This window comes from Arvicola amphibius, chromosome 12 (genome assembly GCF_903992535.2).
Source record: "Arvicola amphibius chromosome 12, mArvAmp1.2, whole genome shotgun sequence".
Lineage (NCBI taxonomy): Eukaryota > Metazoa > Chordata > Mammalia > Rodentia > Cricetidae > Arvicola > Arvicola amphibius.
The window spans coordinates 109,480,705-109,494,953 of record NC_052058.2 but is presented as its reverse complement, the minus strand read 5'-3'; the positions used below and the strand labels follow the sequence as shown (position 1 = coordinate 109,494,953).

Below are 14,249 nucleotides of genomic sequence, written 5' to 3'. Positions count from 1 at the left end.
CAGCGGGCCATGTGAGGGGACTTGCGCCCACAGCAGTGAACAGGTGAGCAACAAAAGCTGGGGACCGGTGGGGTGGGAGCAGCACACCCACAGGGGAGATGGGGGAACTGGTGCCTGCTGAGGCTTTCAATGAGAAATGTCCACCCCCCCCCCCAAGTCTCAGGCACCGAATACTTAGTTCCCGGCTGGTGATTGGTTTGGGGAGGCTTGGGAAGTGTGGCCTTGGTGGAAAAGTGTGTCACTGGAGGCAGGCCCACAGCAGGCCACTGGCCTCCAATGCCTTAGACATGCCTACTCAAACTGGATTACAGAAGAACCAAAGACAAGAAAAAGACCCCAATACTGAACCATGATAGCTGTGTGCCTCCAACAGCCCCCACCCTACCCCAAAAGAGAGAGAAAACAAAATGCTAAATTAGGGTCCTTTGTGCTATGGGGTCGGTGAGGGGGACCCTAAATCAGAAGTCTAGTTTCTCGGAAGACAGGGGCTTCCCTTCCATTAGAGGCTGAAGCACAACCACACTAGGAGAAGATGGAGACCAGGCACGCTGGGAGTCACGTGGGAGACACTGCCATGTGAGGGGGAAACGAACTGATTCTTTCAAAGAAAAATCACCACAAAAACCCATTTTTAGTTTTATAAAACTTGCAATAAGGCACAATTCTTAAGCTGTTTTCATTTTTTTATTGCTGTTAATTCAAGGAAAAAGGTTGCATAAAATCCAATCTGTCCTAGAAATATAAGTGGCCTTTCCAGTACATAACATTTCAAATATCAAAGTATATGGTAAACATACAAATGAGAAGGCAGCACACCTCCTATGTACAGTACAGTATTGGAAATCATAACAGAAGCTCCAGTCACCTGGCAATGAGTCACCACGCACCTGGACAAGGCTTAGATACTCTCCCCGAACAAAACTCAACTGCAGCTTAGCAATTAATAATGTGGTCCAAAAATACCCAGATCAAATAAAATATATTTAATCAAAATAATTTCCTTCTAAATTAAAGCTCTCACCTACGCAGCCACACCCCCTTCCTCTCCCCTGAAGGTCTCAGAATGTACATTGGGCTATAAATATAAACGCTACTTTAAAGTGTTGAACTAGCTTCTTTGTTCTTCAAGTTTTTTTTTCTTTGTCTCACAGTGTCTGGCTTCTGAACCCAGACCAAATATTTCAGTGCCTCTGCCACACCCCAACTGTATTCCCCACAACACAAGCCAATCACCTCTACGTTTTTACTGAGGAACGGAAGCCCTCTTACCCCTCAGGCTTACAACCATGTGGTCGTACTTGTTCACTACTGTGGAGTGCAGCAGTCACTGAAGATACATCCATTCTCCCAGATAACCTCAGTGCACTTCAGGAAATCAAAAATTACCTGGAAGCAATTTAGTACATAGATTGGCTTTTTTAAAAAAAATAAAATAAAATAAAACACAAACAAAACCCCAGCAGCATTAAACTTAGCGGCATGGCACTGCCATGATTAAACCGTCTCAGCCCACTCAGTCCAGTCGTTCACATTATCATCAGCATCGTGGTAAGCGGTTATAAAAGTGACACGGGTTGGGGAGCAGACGAGACAACCCACACACATGTAAACGTATGTGACACTGTCACAGCTGGTGCAGCAGAAGAGGACATCTCCACTCAAGCCGTGTCTGATCAGGTCGAGGTGTAGACAACAAGCAGAACTGGCTGTTGACAGTCCTCACAGACACAAGCACACAGGCACCATCCACACCAGTGCGCTCACTCTGTGTGTCTGGTGGAAGGAAAGCCGTCCGCTGCAGCTCCAGCCTCCCAGCCCGACTCGCTCTCCCACTTGTTCCCCAGGTATGTGGGTAAGGGGTAAGTGCTGCATATATGTGTTTACGTGGCGCTTCTATGACATATATACATACTTCTCAGGGGTCTGACTTCTAAAATGAATGGTGGGACATGTTCCCTGTCATACAGAGCAGGTCACAGAAGCGCGACAGGCGCAGTGCTGAGTACTCCTGCGGCAGGCCGGGGTCAACGTGAGAAAGCCGTGAGCAGCACAGCGTTTCCCAGCCATACGGCCGATGCCAGTGTTGTGAGGACAAATAAGGTGGACACACAGTTCAGATTCAGTAAACATTGCACACAGCAAGTATTCAGTGTAAGAAAGCACACATCAACGCTTTTCGTTTGAGAGTTTGTCTGCAGTTACACGTGTCACACAGGCCTGCTGTTGGCCCAGGGGACGGGGCTCAGGAGCACTGCACTCTTTCTTATTTGGACATTGGTACAAGAGAAACGAAAACTCCCACTGCACGGAAATGTAGGAAGTGGACAGACAAAGAAACAAAATACCTTTCCTTTCCTCCCCTCCACACCCATGACTCCCCACACTTGAGTGCATTAAGTAGGCAGGCTTTACTCGGTCAGTCTGCAGAATCCAACGTATCATTAGAAGGGGGGAGGGGAGGTGCGTATCTCAGTCTGTAAGTGCCTAAAACAGGAAAGACAGAACGGCTAAGTCACCGCTTACGACTACATGTATCACAAACCACTACACAAGACTGCAAATGGGCATGCTTCCAAAGCCCTGCTTCAGCACTAACTCTGCTCCAAAACGACAAGGAAGTTATTCTCCCAGAAGCAACGGCAAGCTTGCGCTTCAAGTATAACCTAAAGCTATTTAGCTGGATTTCCCTTTGAGAGGGCCTGATATCTGCCTGACTCAAGACCTTTTCTGGATTAAGACTTTGGCACAACGACAAAGGCCAAATACATGAGAGGAGCAGTCAGAACTGAACCTGGCCCTGCACCCACACCCGTTTGAGTGCACGTTCTTCTTTCTGGTGTTAGCACTGTTCAACTCCACTCTTAACTCCCAAACTCTGTCCAAATCACTTTGTTCCTGAATTTTTCCCTTACACGTACATACGAAAGGGCACAGCATGGGCACATGTGAGCCAATTGCTTGCACACTGACTCTAACCAGACTAAAAAACCTTGTGTCCCAAGTAACTTAGCTTCCTCTATGAAAGAGGATTATAACTCTTTAAAAGTCCTCTGGTGTTTATTCCTTAGTGACAAACTAAGCTTCCTCTAACCTTCCTTGTGCTACATAACCTGGATCTACACTAGAGTTTCTCTGGTTGCATTTTGATTTGTCACTGAAAATACAGCCTCTGTAAACAAACACACGAACGGATCTTCTCTGCTAAGACAGAATCACATAATCAAGAAGGAAGAAGAAATGGGGGAACTCAAAAACAAGTCCTCTGGGAGTTAGTGTGATTACCTTGTTGATTGGCCTCCATGGACGACTGCTTACAGTCCTGTGCATAGTGTCCGCTTACACCACAATTGTAACATGACACATTCCCATTCTTCTTGGGCCCAGAACTACTGGTATTGGCAACTACATTAGGTGCTGGATATACAGGATACAATCTCCCAAATCCTGCCATCTGTTGCATGCCATAGTTGGCTTGGCTCCCCATGACTGGGTCATGCACCAGTCCATTTGCATATGGAGTCTGAGGCAGAAAAAAAGGAAGTTGGTTTCCATTGCTCTGATGTGCTTGGTTGAGGTAGCTGCCATTGCAAATGGACGGCAGAGTGAAGAACGATGGGACTCGGTACATTGGTCCAGGCATGGGACTGGGGTAATAGTAACCATTTAGCTGGAGGTTTCCATTGGTCCCACAGCTGCACCTTCGCCCACAAGAACCACAAGGACCTGAGCCCAAATGCTGTGGTGGCACTATGGTCCCATTAGTGCTTGTGCTCCCCACAGCACTAATGTAGGATGTGCTATCACTCTGAGCAGTACTGTGTGTCAAGGCAGGGCTGGGGCTGGGGACAGGGCCTGGGGTGTGGGTAGGAACAGCAGGAGCAGCTGTGGACTGGGCTTGACCGATGCCTCCACTTGTTGGCTGGGCAGAAGTGGCTGTGTTGAGCACACTGGAATTCTGGGTGGGTAGCACACTGGCAAGGGGCGAGCCTGGAAAGGAGTAGGAAGCTGGTGGTTGTGCGGCTGAGAGGCCAGCTGCAGGAAGAACTACCTTCACATTGGTAGGCTGAGGGACTGTCCCTGTGTTTCCCTCAATCTGAGGCACCATTTGATTGAGTCCTACCACTTGGGATGCAGATTTTGTGATGGGGTCCGAGGCAGCCACGGGAGATCCCGGAAAACTACCTGGGTTATGGACGGGAATAAAGGCAGTGTTTGGTGATCCCATGCTCAGACTTCCGGTTGGCTGTTGTGGGATATTAACTGTGCAACTCTCAGAAGACCCCTGTGGAGGGGGCAGTTTTAGCCTCTGCAATGTCAGCTGCAGAGCAGGAGCACTGCTGTGTGGAAGGAGAGACGACGGGATTGGTAACGGGGACGCCAACAATTCCAGGTGTTTCTCTGTATCTCCAGAAGCTGTTGGGCCTAGGATTCCAACAGGGCTTGAATTTGTAGACTCCATCAATGTAGAAATAGCCATAGGATTAGGAACAAGCATCCCTATTGTTTTGCCATCTGCAGATTTGGGTGAAGGAATGACAACTTCTGACTTCTGGGCACCATTGTGCATGACACAGTGCAGCGTTGGCATGAAGGGGATGTGTGGGTACTTGTGTGAGGTCAGTGGGGCTTCTAAAAGGCTTCCGTTCTCGCTCCCCAGCGAGATAATCTGCACAGGGGGTTTGACAGCAACGGTCTGGTGGACAGAGCCATAATCTGTAAACCTGGCTGCTGATGGGTTCCCACAATCTTCAGAATTGCTGTCCGTGTCTAAAGAAAACATACAAACATGGATTAACCCAGGCTGAATTCCTATTTTTCTTACTAGAACTAACATCCAGGTATATCTAAGATGAATGGAAGTCTGGAATGTGTCTGTAACTGCCCACGCTGACTTCTGCTGGTCTTTGGCTCTCAGCATGCTTTAATCTCACCCAGTGTGACACACAGAGACACATGCACTATGACTTTACTACTGAGAAAAGCATTACGCAGCAGTTTTAGGTAATCTACTTAGTTCTGACCCATCATAAACCTGATTTTAAATTTGTCTTACAAATGTTCAATTTAAGAACTATGATCAGGACAATATTTAACTCAAATGCTTAAGGTAGAAAACAGACTAAGAATTTGTACAACTATATATTCAGCAGGGAACACTTAAAGCTACTAGTATTAGTCCTACCATGAATATTCTGGAACACAAAGCGCAGGATAAGAAAGCAAGCACCACTATTTCTCCACAACTACACAGCAGACACAAAACTGCCCTGCACTTGTGTATACCACGGTACACACAGAAGCCACTCCAGCTTCCAGACACGGCAGAGTAGTCACGGTACTAACTGGTGCACTGTGTACATATGAATACGGCACTTCAGTCTACACAACAGTCAGAGATCGTACCGACTGTAAGAACTTTCTGTTCATCAACTAAGCAGCAGTACACTTGGCGCTTAAGAGTTCACTAAGGCAAAAAGTGGTTATATGTAGTTGACAATGCTAAACATCCTTGAAACAAGTATATCAAAAGTAACCTTCCTAAAGAAAAGCTAAACATAAAATATCAAGTGTTATCAGCTGAACTGTCTCAATTTATATTAGCAGGGAATGAATCCTAATGACCGAATGGTTATAGCAAACACGTTCCCTAACAGATGAAGTACTACACTACCCATTACTAAACTTTAAACAGCCCCTTCAAGGCACTGAGGTTCACCACCCACCAGTGCAGCGCTAAGAACAAACATCAAGTCAGAAAAAAAAAAAAGGAAGCCATCTTTCATATAGATGGTCAGTTAAATTTTCATACGAATTAAAGGTTTAAGTCTGAAGTCACAGTAATAACCCTATGGTTTTTGAAGCACTATAGGGGTCATGTTTTTGTTCTGACTTTGGGAAGCAGAAAGTCGCAAAGCATCATAACAACAACAAAGCCACACACTTCCGAAGGCCTTTGTATGTACTCAAGACATGGAAAATGTTCAAAGCTTTCCATCCCAGCGTGTGCCTGGAAGCACTCTAAGGGACTCTGTCTTTGGGGACACACAGTCCTCTATACAGGCCTATTAACAGAGCTCTGAGCGCAAGAAAGGGGTCCTACGAGAGCTACCCACAGCTCTGACAACTAGGTGACGTCCGCTCAAGACTCAGAATTTGCTCAAGACTCAGAATTATCTGTACACTGCACAGAGCCAGGTACAATAACGGAAAAAACTGTAGACGCAAAGCGGCTTCACATCAGCAGCACTGACCGCTGCAGGCACAGGGTGAGGACCGACTTCAGTTATTTGTGATTCAGGCTATGACAGTGATACAGATGCTGAAGTCCCAGCGAACTTAAAACTGTGCAGCAAGCAGCCACGTCTGGCAGAAATGCCATGGTGTAAGAATTTTAACAGGGAAACAGACTGTGCTCTAAATACACAGTAGCTTTACTGCCATGCCAGCCAGCGGTTGTGGATGGCATACATGAAAGAGAGCATCCTCAGTAAATACAGACTTTCCAGGGCTCTTACTGTCAGACCAGAAGAGCGAGTAAGGTCCACCAATGAGAACAATAGCAGAAAATGTCAAAATCAACTCCCTTAGAAAGGTGGAAATTAACTAAAGGCCTGGAGCTTTATAGCGTGTATAAGAGAAATAGGTCAACCTAAGGAACAGAGATCCTTACAACCTTTTACCTTGCCCTCCCCTAATCCTAACCGCAGATCCTTACCAGTCCACAGACAGCAGCTTTGGAAAGCAGTAACCCAGGCATCACTAGAGACGTGTCGAGCTACCCCAACACCGTCTCCACAAACCTGGCCCTGTGTGAGCCGAGCAGCTGCTGTGCTCGCCCTGCCAGTCTCCCATCCACAAGACAAGCCCGTGTTGTTATCATCCATCCCCTATCTTTTCATTTCATATGCAGTCTTTAAATACCTAATAACAAATTTTAAGTCTATAGCAGGTGGTTTAGAGGTAATAGTTTCATCCGCCCCCACCTCTTTCTATTCCCTCTGCTAAAAGCAAACCTCTGTCTTTTTCTTCTTCACTTTCAAAACTTTCTCTTCCATCATGTCGTGGACTTGACGGAGAACTGTAGCTCTCTGAAGACGTTTCTCCACATGTGTCATGTCCAGATCCAATGTCCAAATTCATATCTAAAAATAACAACTCTAAAGTTATGTTAAATAGTTAATTAATTTTCAAAGTGAACTATTAAAAATTAGCTATAAATTGTTTTCCTACAACACTTAAAAACTGTCTTTGAGCTATGTTAAAATTTATTAAGTAGCCGATAAGTACATATTTAAAACAAAGGCAAAGAAGAACAAGTCAGTTTTATTAACTTAACCAGAATTTGTTTCTTGTAGAGTCAGCCCGGTAGCCCCACTTTGAACTACCTTTTAAGTCTACAGATTCTGTCTCCCTAGAACTTGCAGCTGCCCCTGGCCCCCAGCTCCAGGGCTAAAGGCTCCTGCAAGACCACATCTAGTTCACTTTGTGGGTGCTGCAGTATGGACAAATCCTCATGACTGTGTGCCCAGTGCTCCTAAGCACTGCGCCATCTTTCCAGCCCCAAAGCACAAGTTCTTAATGGTCTCTGTGTGGCAATGCATACATCTCTTTAGAATAGAGCTAGCAAAGGATTTTTTTTTTAAAGATATGGTTTTACTGAATAGTCTAGTCCAGCCTTGAATTGATAATATTTGTGCTTCAGCCCCCAAAGTCCTGAAATTTCAGGAGTGCACCACCATCCCTACTACTGAGACATCAAGTTTTCAAAGAAAACGCAATGTCAACAGCAATGACTAACAGCACACACTGCTTCCTGGAAGCAGATAACACAGAAGGGAGCAGTGAAAGATCTTTATTTTGTTCCCTTTCATATTTCTAAGATATATGAATATACTACCAGTCAAAGGAGACAGAGGGAAAAGGAACTGGAGTTTAGAATGCTACAAAGCCTGTAATAACCTAGAACTATGTCTTTTCTTCTCACTTAGCAGCACAAGGAACAAGAAGTAAATGACCAAGCCCTTCACTCGGTGCCGCTCAGTCTGCTCACAAACTGTTACATGTCCTTACAATAGGGTGAGGGAGGCATTATGCCTGGCTTATACACAACAATCCAACCGGAGAGGCCACACATCTAAGAAATGAGGGGCACGGAAACAAACCCTGAACGGCAATGAAGTCCATGTGATGCTTTCTGGATATCTGAGACTAAAAAAATTAACAGCTAGAAGCACCTTGGGGGAGCAAGAGTTTCAGAAGTGTGTGAAATGAGAGGCAGTGGAACCTCATAGAGGGTAGTACACACAGGACTTGCCCAGGAGAGTAACTCAGCTAAATATGTTCTTTGAAGTCAAACATAGAAGCAATATGGAAAATGAGCCAGGGAAACAAAGATATGAAGCCCTGGCAGGAGTGATTTCCAGAGAGCTGTCAGCAGACAAACCATCTGGAACATCAGATATCAAAGGGCTCCAACACGCTCCTGGACTACACCTGCACATGAGCAGGGTGGTTCTTTCCAGGGCGTTCTCCCCCTGGTGGTGGTCTGCATGAGAAGGCTCCCCTAGACTCCAGTTAGTGGAACTGTCTGGGAACAATAAGAGGCGTGGCCTTGCTGGAGGAGGTGTGTCACTGGCTTTGAAGTTTCAAAAAGTCCACACCATTCCAAGTTAGCTTTCTCCGATTCTGCTCGTGGGTCAAGATGTAAGCAAACTATCAGCTATTGCTCTAGCGCCAAGCCTGCTTACTGGCTGCCATGCTTCCTGACACTGTGGTCACTGACTCACACTACCTGGGAGCCCTAAATAAAGACTTTCCTTCATAAGTTGCTTTGGCCATGGTGTTTAATCACAGCAATAGAAACTCACTCTCAGTTTAGCTAAGTTAATAAACTGGCATGATTTGAGATTTAAAATACAATAATTTTTCTTTCTATACTATTTAGCTTCTCTCTATGAACATCCGGTTGAAAATATATCTTAATTAAGAAGCATTCCTGTTACTTTTGTTATATCATAAATGTGTTGCCAGGACAGTAAGATTCAAAACAAAAAACAACTGCTTGTGAAATTAGCTAGTTAATGTCAGGTGCACACATAGAATATTCTCCTAGAGGTCTGTGGCTTTTTATTTACTTTTTTTTAATCTTTACAATTAATACTGCATGCAAAAAAGCAACTAATGAGCTAGGAAAAAAAAAAAAGGTTTTTCCATCAGATGAACCTTAACCTTAACACAGAGGGATTTAAAGCCCCTACCTTAAAGATGGTAGGTATGGAAGCTAAACAACTCAGTCCAACAAAACTCCATAAGTCAGTCATCAAATTATAAAAATGTCAGTATAACCTTCTAAAACTGACTCTGACAAGAGCGTCTAGATTTCCCAGAGGGCAGCCCACAAAGCTGAGACAAGGCCACTGCTGACACACCAGCTCAGCATCCACTAAGACGCCACACACACTTCAGATGAAGGAGGGTCACTGGAGAGAAGCTGGCTTTACCTTTCACCGTACTTCCAGGAGCGTGCTGAGGAGTCGGGAGTCTAATACCGTTTATTCTACTATTCGGTCTGTTCTCCGTTTTCTTCATTTTCTCCCTAAACCAAACAGATATATACATGCATAAGAAATCAACACTTTTGTAAGGCCCTCTATCAAATACATTAAATACAGTATCACTAAAATCCTCCATAATAATTAACAATAAATTCTAACAAAGACCTAGCGAGTCAGCACTCAGCGTGCTTCTGAGCTCCGCCCTCCACACCAAGCACAACCTTACAGCAGCTTCGCTTCTGTCACCTGCAAGGTGATAATTTCAACTACAAAGGTCAATCCCAAAACAAAAATGCAAAGCAACATCAATGGAATATACTATTTATATATATATACACTAAATACATCCATAGCCAAATACTGCATGCTTGTCTTTCCTACTTTTTATTACTGGAAACATTAAATTGAACCTACTTTTCTATTTGTGGCTTCCCTTTCTTCTTATTTCCTGAAGATAAGCTCCGTTTTTCAGCAGAGGGCTAGTAGAGAGAACAGACAGACCTCAGCTACAGCGCACTGCTCCAGGGATCCTCATTCTAACAACTCTCCATCACAGACTAACAGATCCTCATCTCCAGCCCACTTCAAGTTACCGCAGGAGCACTAAAATGTACATAATCCGACAAACGCTTTTAACTGTAATCACGAGAAAACTGCTCTAACACACACCTCCATGTTTTCTTTACCTGACTGCAGGTCTCCTTCATTGCACTGTGACCTTCCAAAGTCAGCTAGTCCGAAGCATACTAATGGGAACTTTTAGACCTGAGCATGGCCCAGTCCTAAATTCCTGTTTCTGAAGAGTGAAATCTCGGTTTGTTCCACCCTCCAGGGACACAACCATCCCATGTTCAGCACATCTATGCCACATTCACTACTTGTGTGAGAGCAGCTGAGCATATGAAGACAACCACACAAGCTAGGATACTAGATGGCTACAACTTATAGCATTAGTCACTGTGGCCAACCTTGTCAAGTTTACCACAGCTTTGCATTAAGGCACAGGAAGATACAGGGTTCTCAGGTTCTCTGCAACGTTCTGGAAACATTACCTCTGTGGACACGTACAAGGAAAGCCCAGTTTGAAAATTCCTATCATCATATTAAGATAGTGATTTCACAGGTGACTAATCCTTTGAGACCCAAATAAGTAACAATAATAATTTGGAACAATGTAATGAACACATAGAACTAAGAATAAAGACACTAAGTATCTTATTAAATTGTATCAGTCTTGCACAAACAATCAAAGTCATCTAGATACACCTTTTAAGACCGCAGAGATATTTCACACTGAGGTATTTCCTCACTTCTTACCAGATAAGCCACCTGACACAACACTTCATTTCTTAGGAAATACAGAGTGGCAATGTTTTAACCAAATGGCACCAAAGCCAACCTGACACATACTTGGTCAGTCGAGGTCACACAGTGCTCTGGGTGCTGGATGGTGGCACAACCTTGGTCCCTCCAATCCACAACTCCATTCTGTTCTGCATACTGCATGGTGAGCCCGTCCAAGGGAGAGCAGCTCGTACCAACACTGCTAGTAAAAGGAAAGCACAGCAGGTGTGAAGTCTGTCCACCACCTCAGTAAAGAACCTACAGGGACGCTTCCTCTCACCTCTTAGCTTCTGCTTCTGGAGGGTCTAGTGACCAGCACATAGGCACACAGAAACAAGTACACCCTATGAAGTAAGTGAACATGTAATCTATCAGCAAGTGTACTTGCCATTCGTGTCTGTGTGTGACCGAGGTGCCCCTGCTCCACTGTCAGTCAGCTCAACAGAGACACTGCACAGTCTGGATCAGGAAGAACTGCTGCGTGAAGAATTGTATGGACAGGCACACGAATGATCAACACAGAATGACTGGGACCCCTCAAAATAAAGACAAGATGACAGGCCAAAAGCACCCAGAGAATGAAGTCACCGGGGACAGACTGAGAGCTAAGCACTGTTAAGTACAGCAGATTGAGGACTCTGCAAAGTCACTGAAAGAACCAAATGGAAGTCTTCAATTGCAAAAATGGTGTGAAAATTCAAGGATGGAAGCTGATGAGGAAAACTGAGATGAGAAGTTTGGTCTGAAGAAAATATACTTGAGAATAAAAAAAAAAAAAAACTAACAAAAATGTAAAAACTAAATGGGATGTACGAACAGCCCAGCTTACAAGGACCTCAGTGACTCTTACAAGATGGCTCAGGAGAACAGAACAAGAATATCTGAAGACAGAAGTTAGGAATTTTGTAAAATCAAAAGGCATAAGTTACAGATTCCAGAAACAGAATTAATTCAAAAACAGCTACAAAGTCTATCGCAGACAACTGAGAAAAACCCAAAAGCACCAGAAGGAAAAGCTACCAAAAGAACAGCAGAGACTGATTCAACAACAGGAGCGATGGCTTCAGACTCCAGAGCAGTCTAAAGTGAGAGGGGATTTCAGAGAGGAGGAGCAAGGGTTGCCATACGCAAAGAGCTCCAAGATCTACAAAAACAGGAAGCAGATGCGCATAGGATCGGCAAGGGCTCCGGTTCAGAAAGCAGGAAGGCCTTGTGGCACTTGAGTGAGTGGGGCTAATTGCTGCTGTGTGAGCTAGACACCACACAGTGATTCTACGTCATCTGCCAGAGACATCAGAGGAGGCTGACGGTGTCCGTGCACAACAGGTGCAAACTATGTGACCAGAAGACAGTCAAGTATAGACTCGAAGAGCTAACAGGAAATAACTGCCAACCTAGAACCACAGGTCAAGCAAAAAGGCTTAAAAAAAAAAAAAAAAGGCAAATGATGAAAAAATTTAATTTTTTTTTTAAATGAAGGCAAGCTACACTTTTCTCCTTCAGATTAAAAACTTAAATAACACTCAGGGTTAAGTGTAGCTTGGTGGTAGAGAGGGCTTACCTAGTATTTGTGAACACCTATGTCCAATATCTAGTAATACGAAATGTACATACACATACCACAAGGCCTAACTACATTTACCATGTACAGATATAGTTCAGGAAACAGTGCTCTCATTTAAAAGGAAAATCATCATAGATAGGCGCTTAGGGACAAGGAGCAAAAAGGGACCAAAATGAATCATGACATTCAAGGTTGTCAAAAAATTCAAATCTATGAGGAGAATGAAAACGCATGACGATGGTGATTTCTAACTCAGAAAACAATGAAGCGGCAGTGCTCCAGGTTCCTCGGGTTGTCTGGGGAATGCTGCAAGCAGAAGCTTACACTAGACTTCAGGAGGTGGGAGATGCACTACAAGTTTTGGGGTAACCACCAGAAGAACGAAACACAGCGTGTCACTATGATGGCTGCCACAAGAGAACTTCCCGTAAAAGGTGGTAGGAAAGAGATAAAACAGAACAGCAGGTAATACAACTAAAAAAATCAAAGGGCAAAATGGCAGGGTCATGGTCAATAAATATATCAGAAGCTTAACTAAATGGTAATGACCTTCAGGTGCACAGAAACATTTATTTACGCTTTAGAAACCAGGTACCTACTTCACAGTGGGACTCTTTCCAGCATGTTTCTTGTGGATTACTGTATGCTGTAACACATCTAGAGCAGAAAAAACTAGAATTAGTTCAGGACACTATACGTTGTACTAACTGGAGCAGATCAACAGTGGTGGTCCCTGGCAAGGGGAGTTTGTGCTTGTTTTTGTGAGACAGGATCTAGTATACAGTACAGGGTGACCTCAGACTCCAACTCCTGTCTCACCCTCGGGTGCAGACCACAGGTGTGCAGCACCACACCCAGCTTACAGAAGACACCTTAACACATCTTCAATTACCTAATAAGAGACCAAATTACCTCAGATGTGCATACCAGTCTTGCTCAAAGTTATGCAAATTTAATGAGCCTGTTACTTCAAACTGTATTTAAATGAAGAGTCTTACTCTTCGTTTCCATTTAAAAAAGGATGTCTGTATTATTAAAGTCTATAAGAAACACATATGCTCCTGTACCAGACCACTCTCTCCATGTTATAAAAAGAAACAAGGTATGAGATGAGACTAAGGGTCACCTTTCATCCACTCCAGTCAGAGCTCCACTCTAACGACTTGCATCTGGACGTACATTCATAAGCTTCTATGGGGCTGTGGACTGTTCAATATGCTACAAATACCCTTTCAACTCCTGCCCAGCACACATAGCACTGTTTAGTTGCAAACTTCAGGCAGCTCTCTGGCATTTGTGGCTACAAACCATGCTACGGACAGCGCACGGGCACGCTTCACAGATGAAGAATGAGCAGGCAGCAGCCATCACCTCCAGTTCACTGCAACGTGCCAAATTCTGGGCCAACACGTGGGAAATGTACATCTCATTGATTACGTCTGCGCTCTCTTTGCCACCATGTGTGGAGTCAGACTTGAAAATGATTCACCTGCCTGAGGAATATGCACTGTTGTCTCACTGCCCTTTCCTTCAAATACGCAATTACCTGCAAGGCCGCACACTAATCAGCTCCAGCGGTTCGCCATCTGTTTGCTAACTATGCCTTTTACTCACATTTCTGTTAGGATGACTTTTTTACTGATTTCTGTAGAAGGATCCTTTTACTGTGAGCAATTAGTCTTCCAGTCAACTCCCTGCTGTGGACTGTCTTCTAAAAGTATCTGGGCTCTTTGGTCATATACTAAATTCTTGCTTTAGATTAGATCCACTTTAGCCAGGCAGTGGTG

At 44.3% G+C, this 14,249-nt stretch overlaps 1 protein-coding gene across 6 annotated transcripts in view; it reads right to left on the bottom strand.

Moving 5' to 3' along the window:
* Positions 1-665: 665 nt before the first annotated feature.
* Positions 666-14,249, bottom strand: part of Zcchc2 (zinc finger CCHC-type containing 2) — a 46,897-nt gene continuing 33,313 nt past the window's right edge. For 2 of the 6 annotated variants that reach the window (XM_038348726.2, XM_038348727.2), the window contains 7 exons: positions 13,062-13,119; positions 10,965-11,100; positions 9,969-10,033; positions 9,501-9,595; positions 7,014-7,157; positions 3,283-4,767; positions 666-2,484 (listed from right to left, as the gene is read on the bottom strand). In XM_038348726.2, coding sequence (XP_038204654.1) covers positions 2,417-2,484; positions 3,283-4,767; positions 7,014-7,157; positions 9,501-9,595; positions 9,969-10,033; positions 10,965-11,100; positions 13,062-13,119 — 2,051 coding nt within the window. In that variant the 3' untranslated portion in view covers positions 666-2,416. The remainder of the gene's footprint in view (positions 2,485-3,282; positions 4,768-7,013; positions 7,158-9,500; positions 9,596-9,968; positions 10,034-10,964; positions 11,101-13,061; positions 13,120-14,249) is intronic. The other 4 variants (XR_005287573.2, XM_038348724.2, XM_038348725.2 and 1 more) reach the window with 4 other exon arrangements.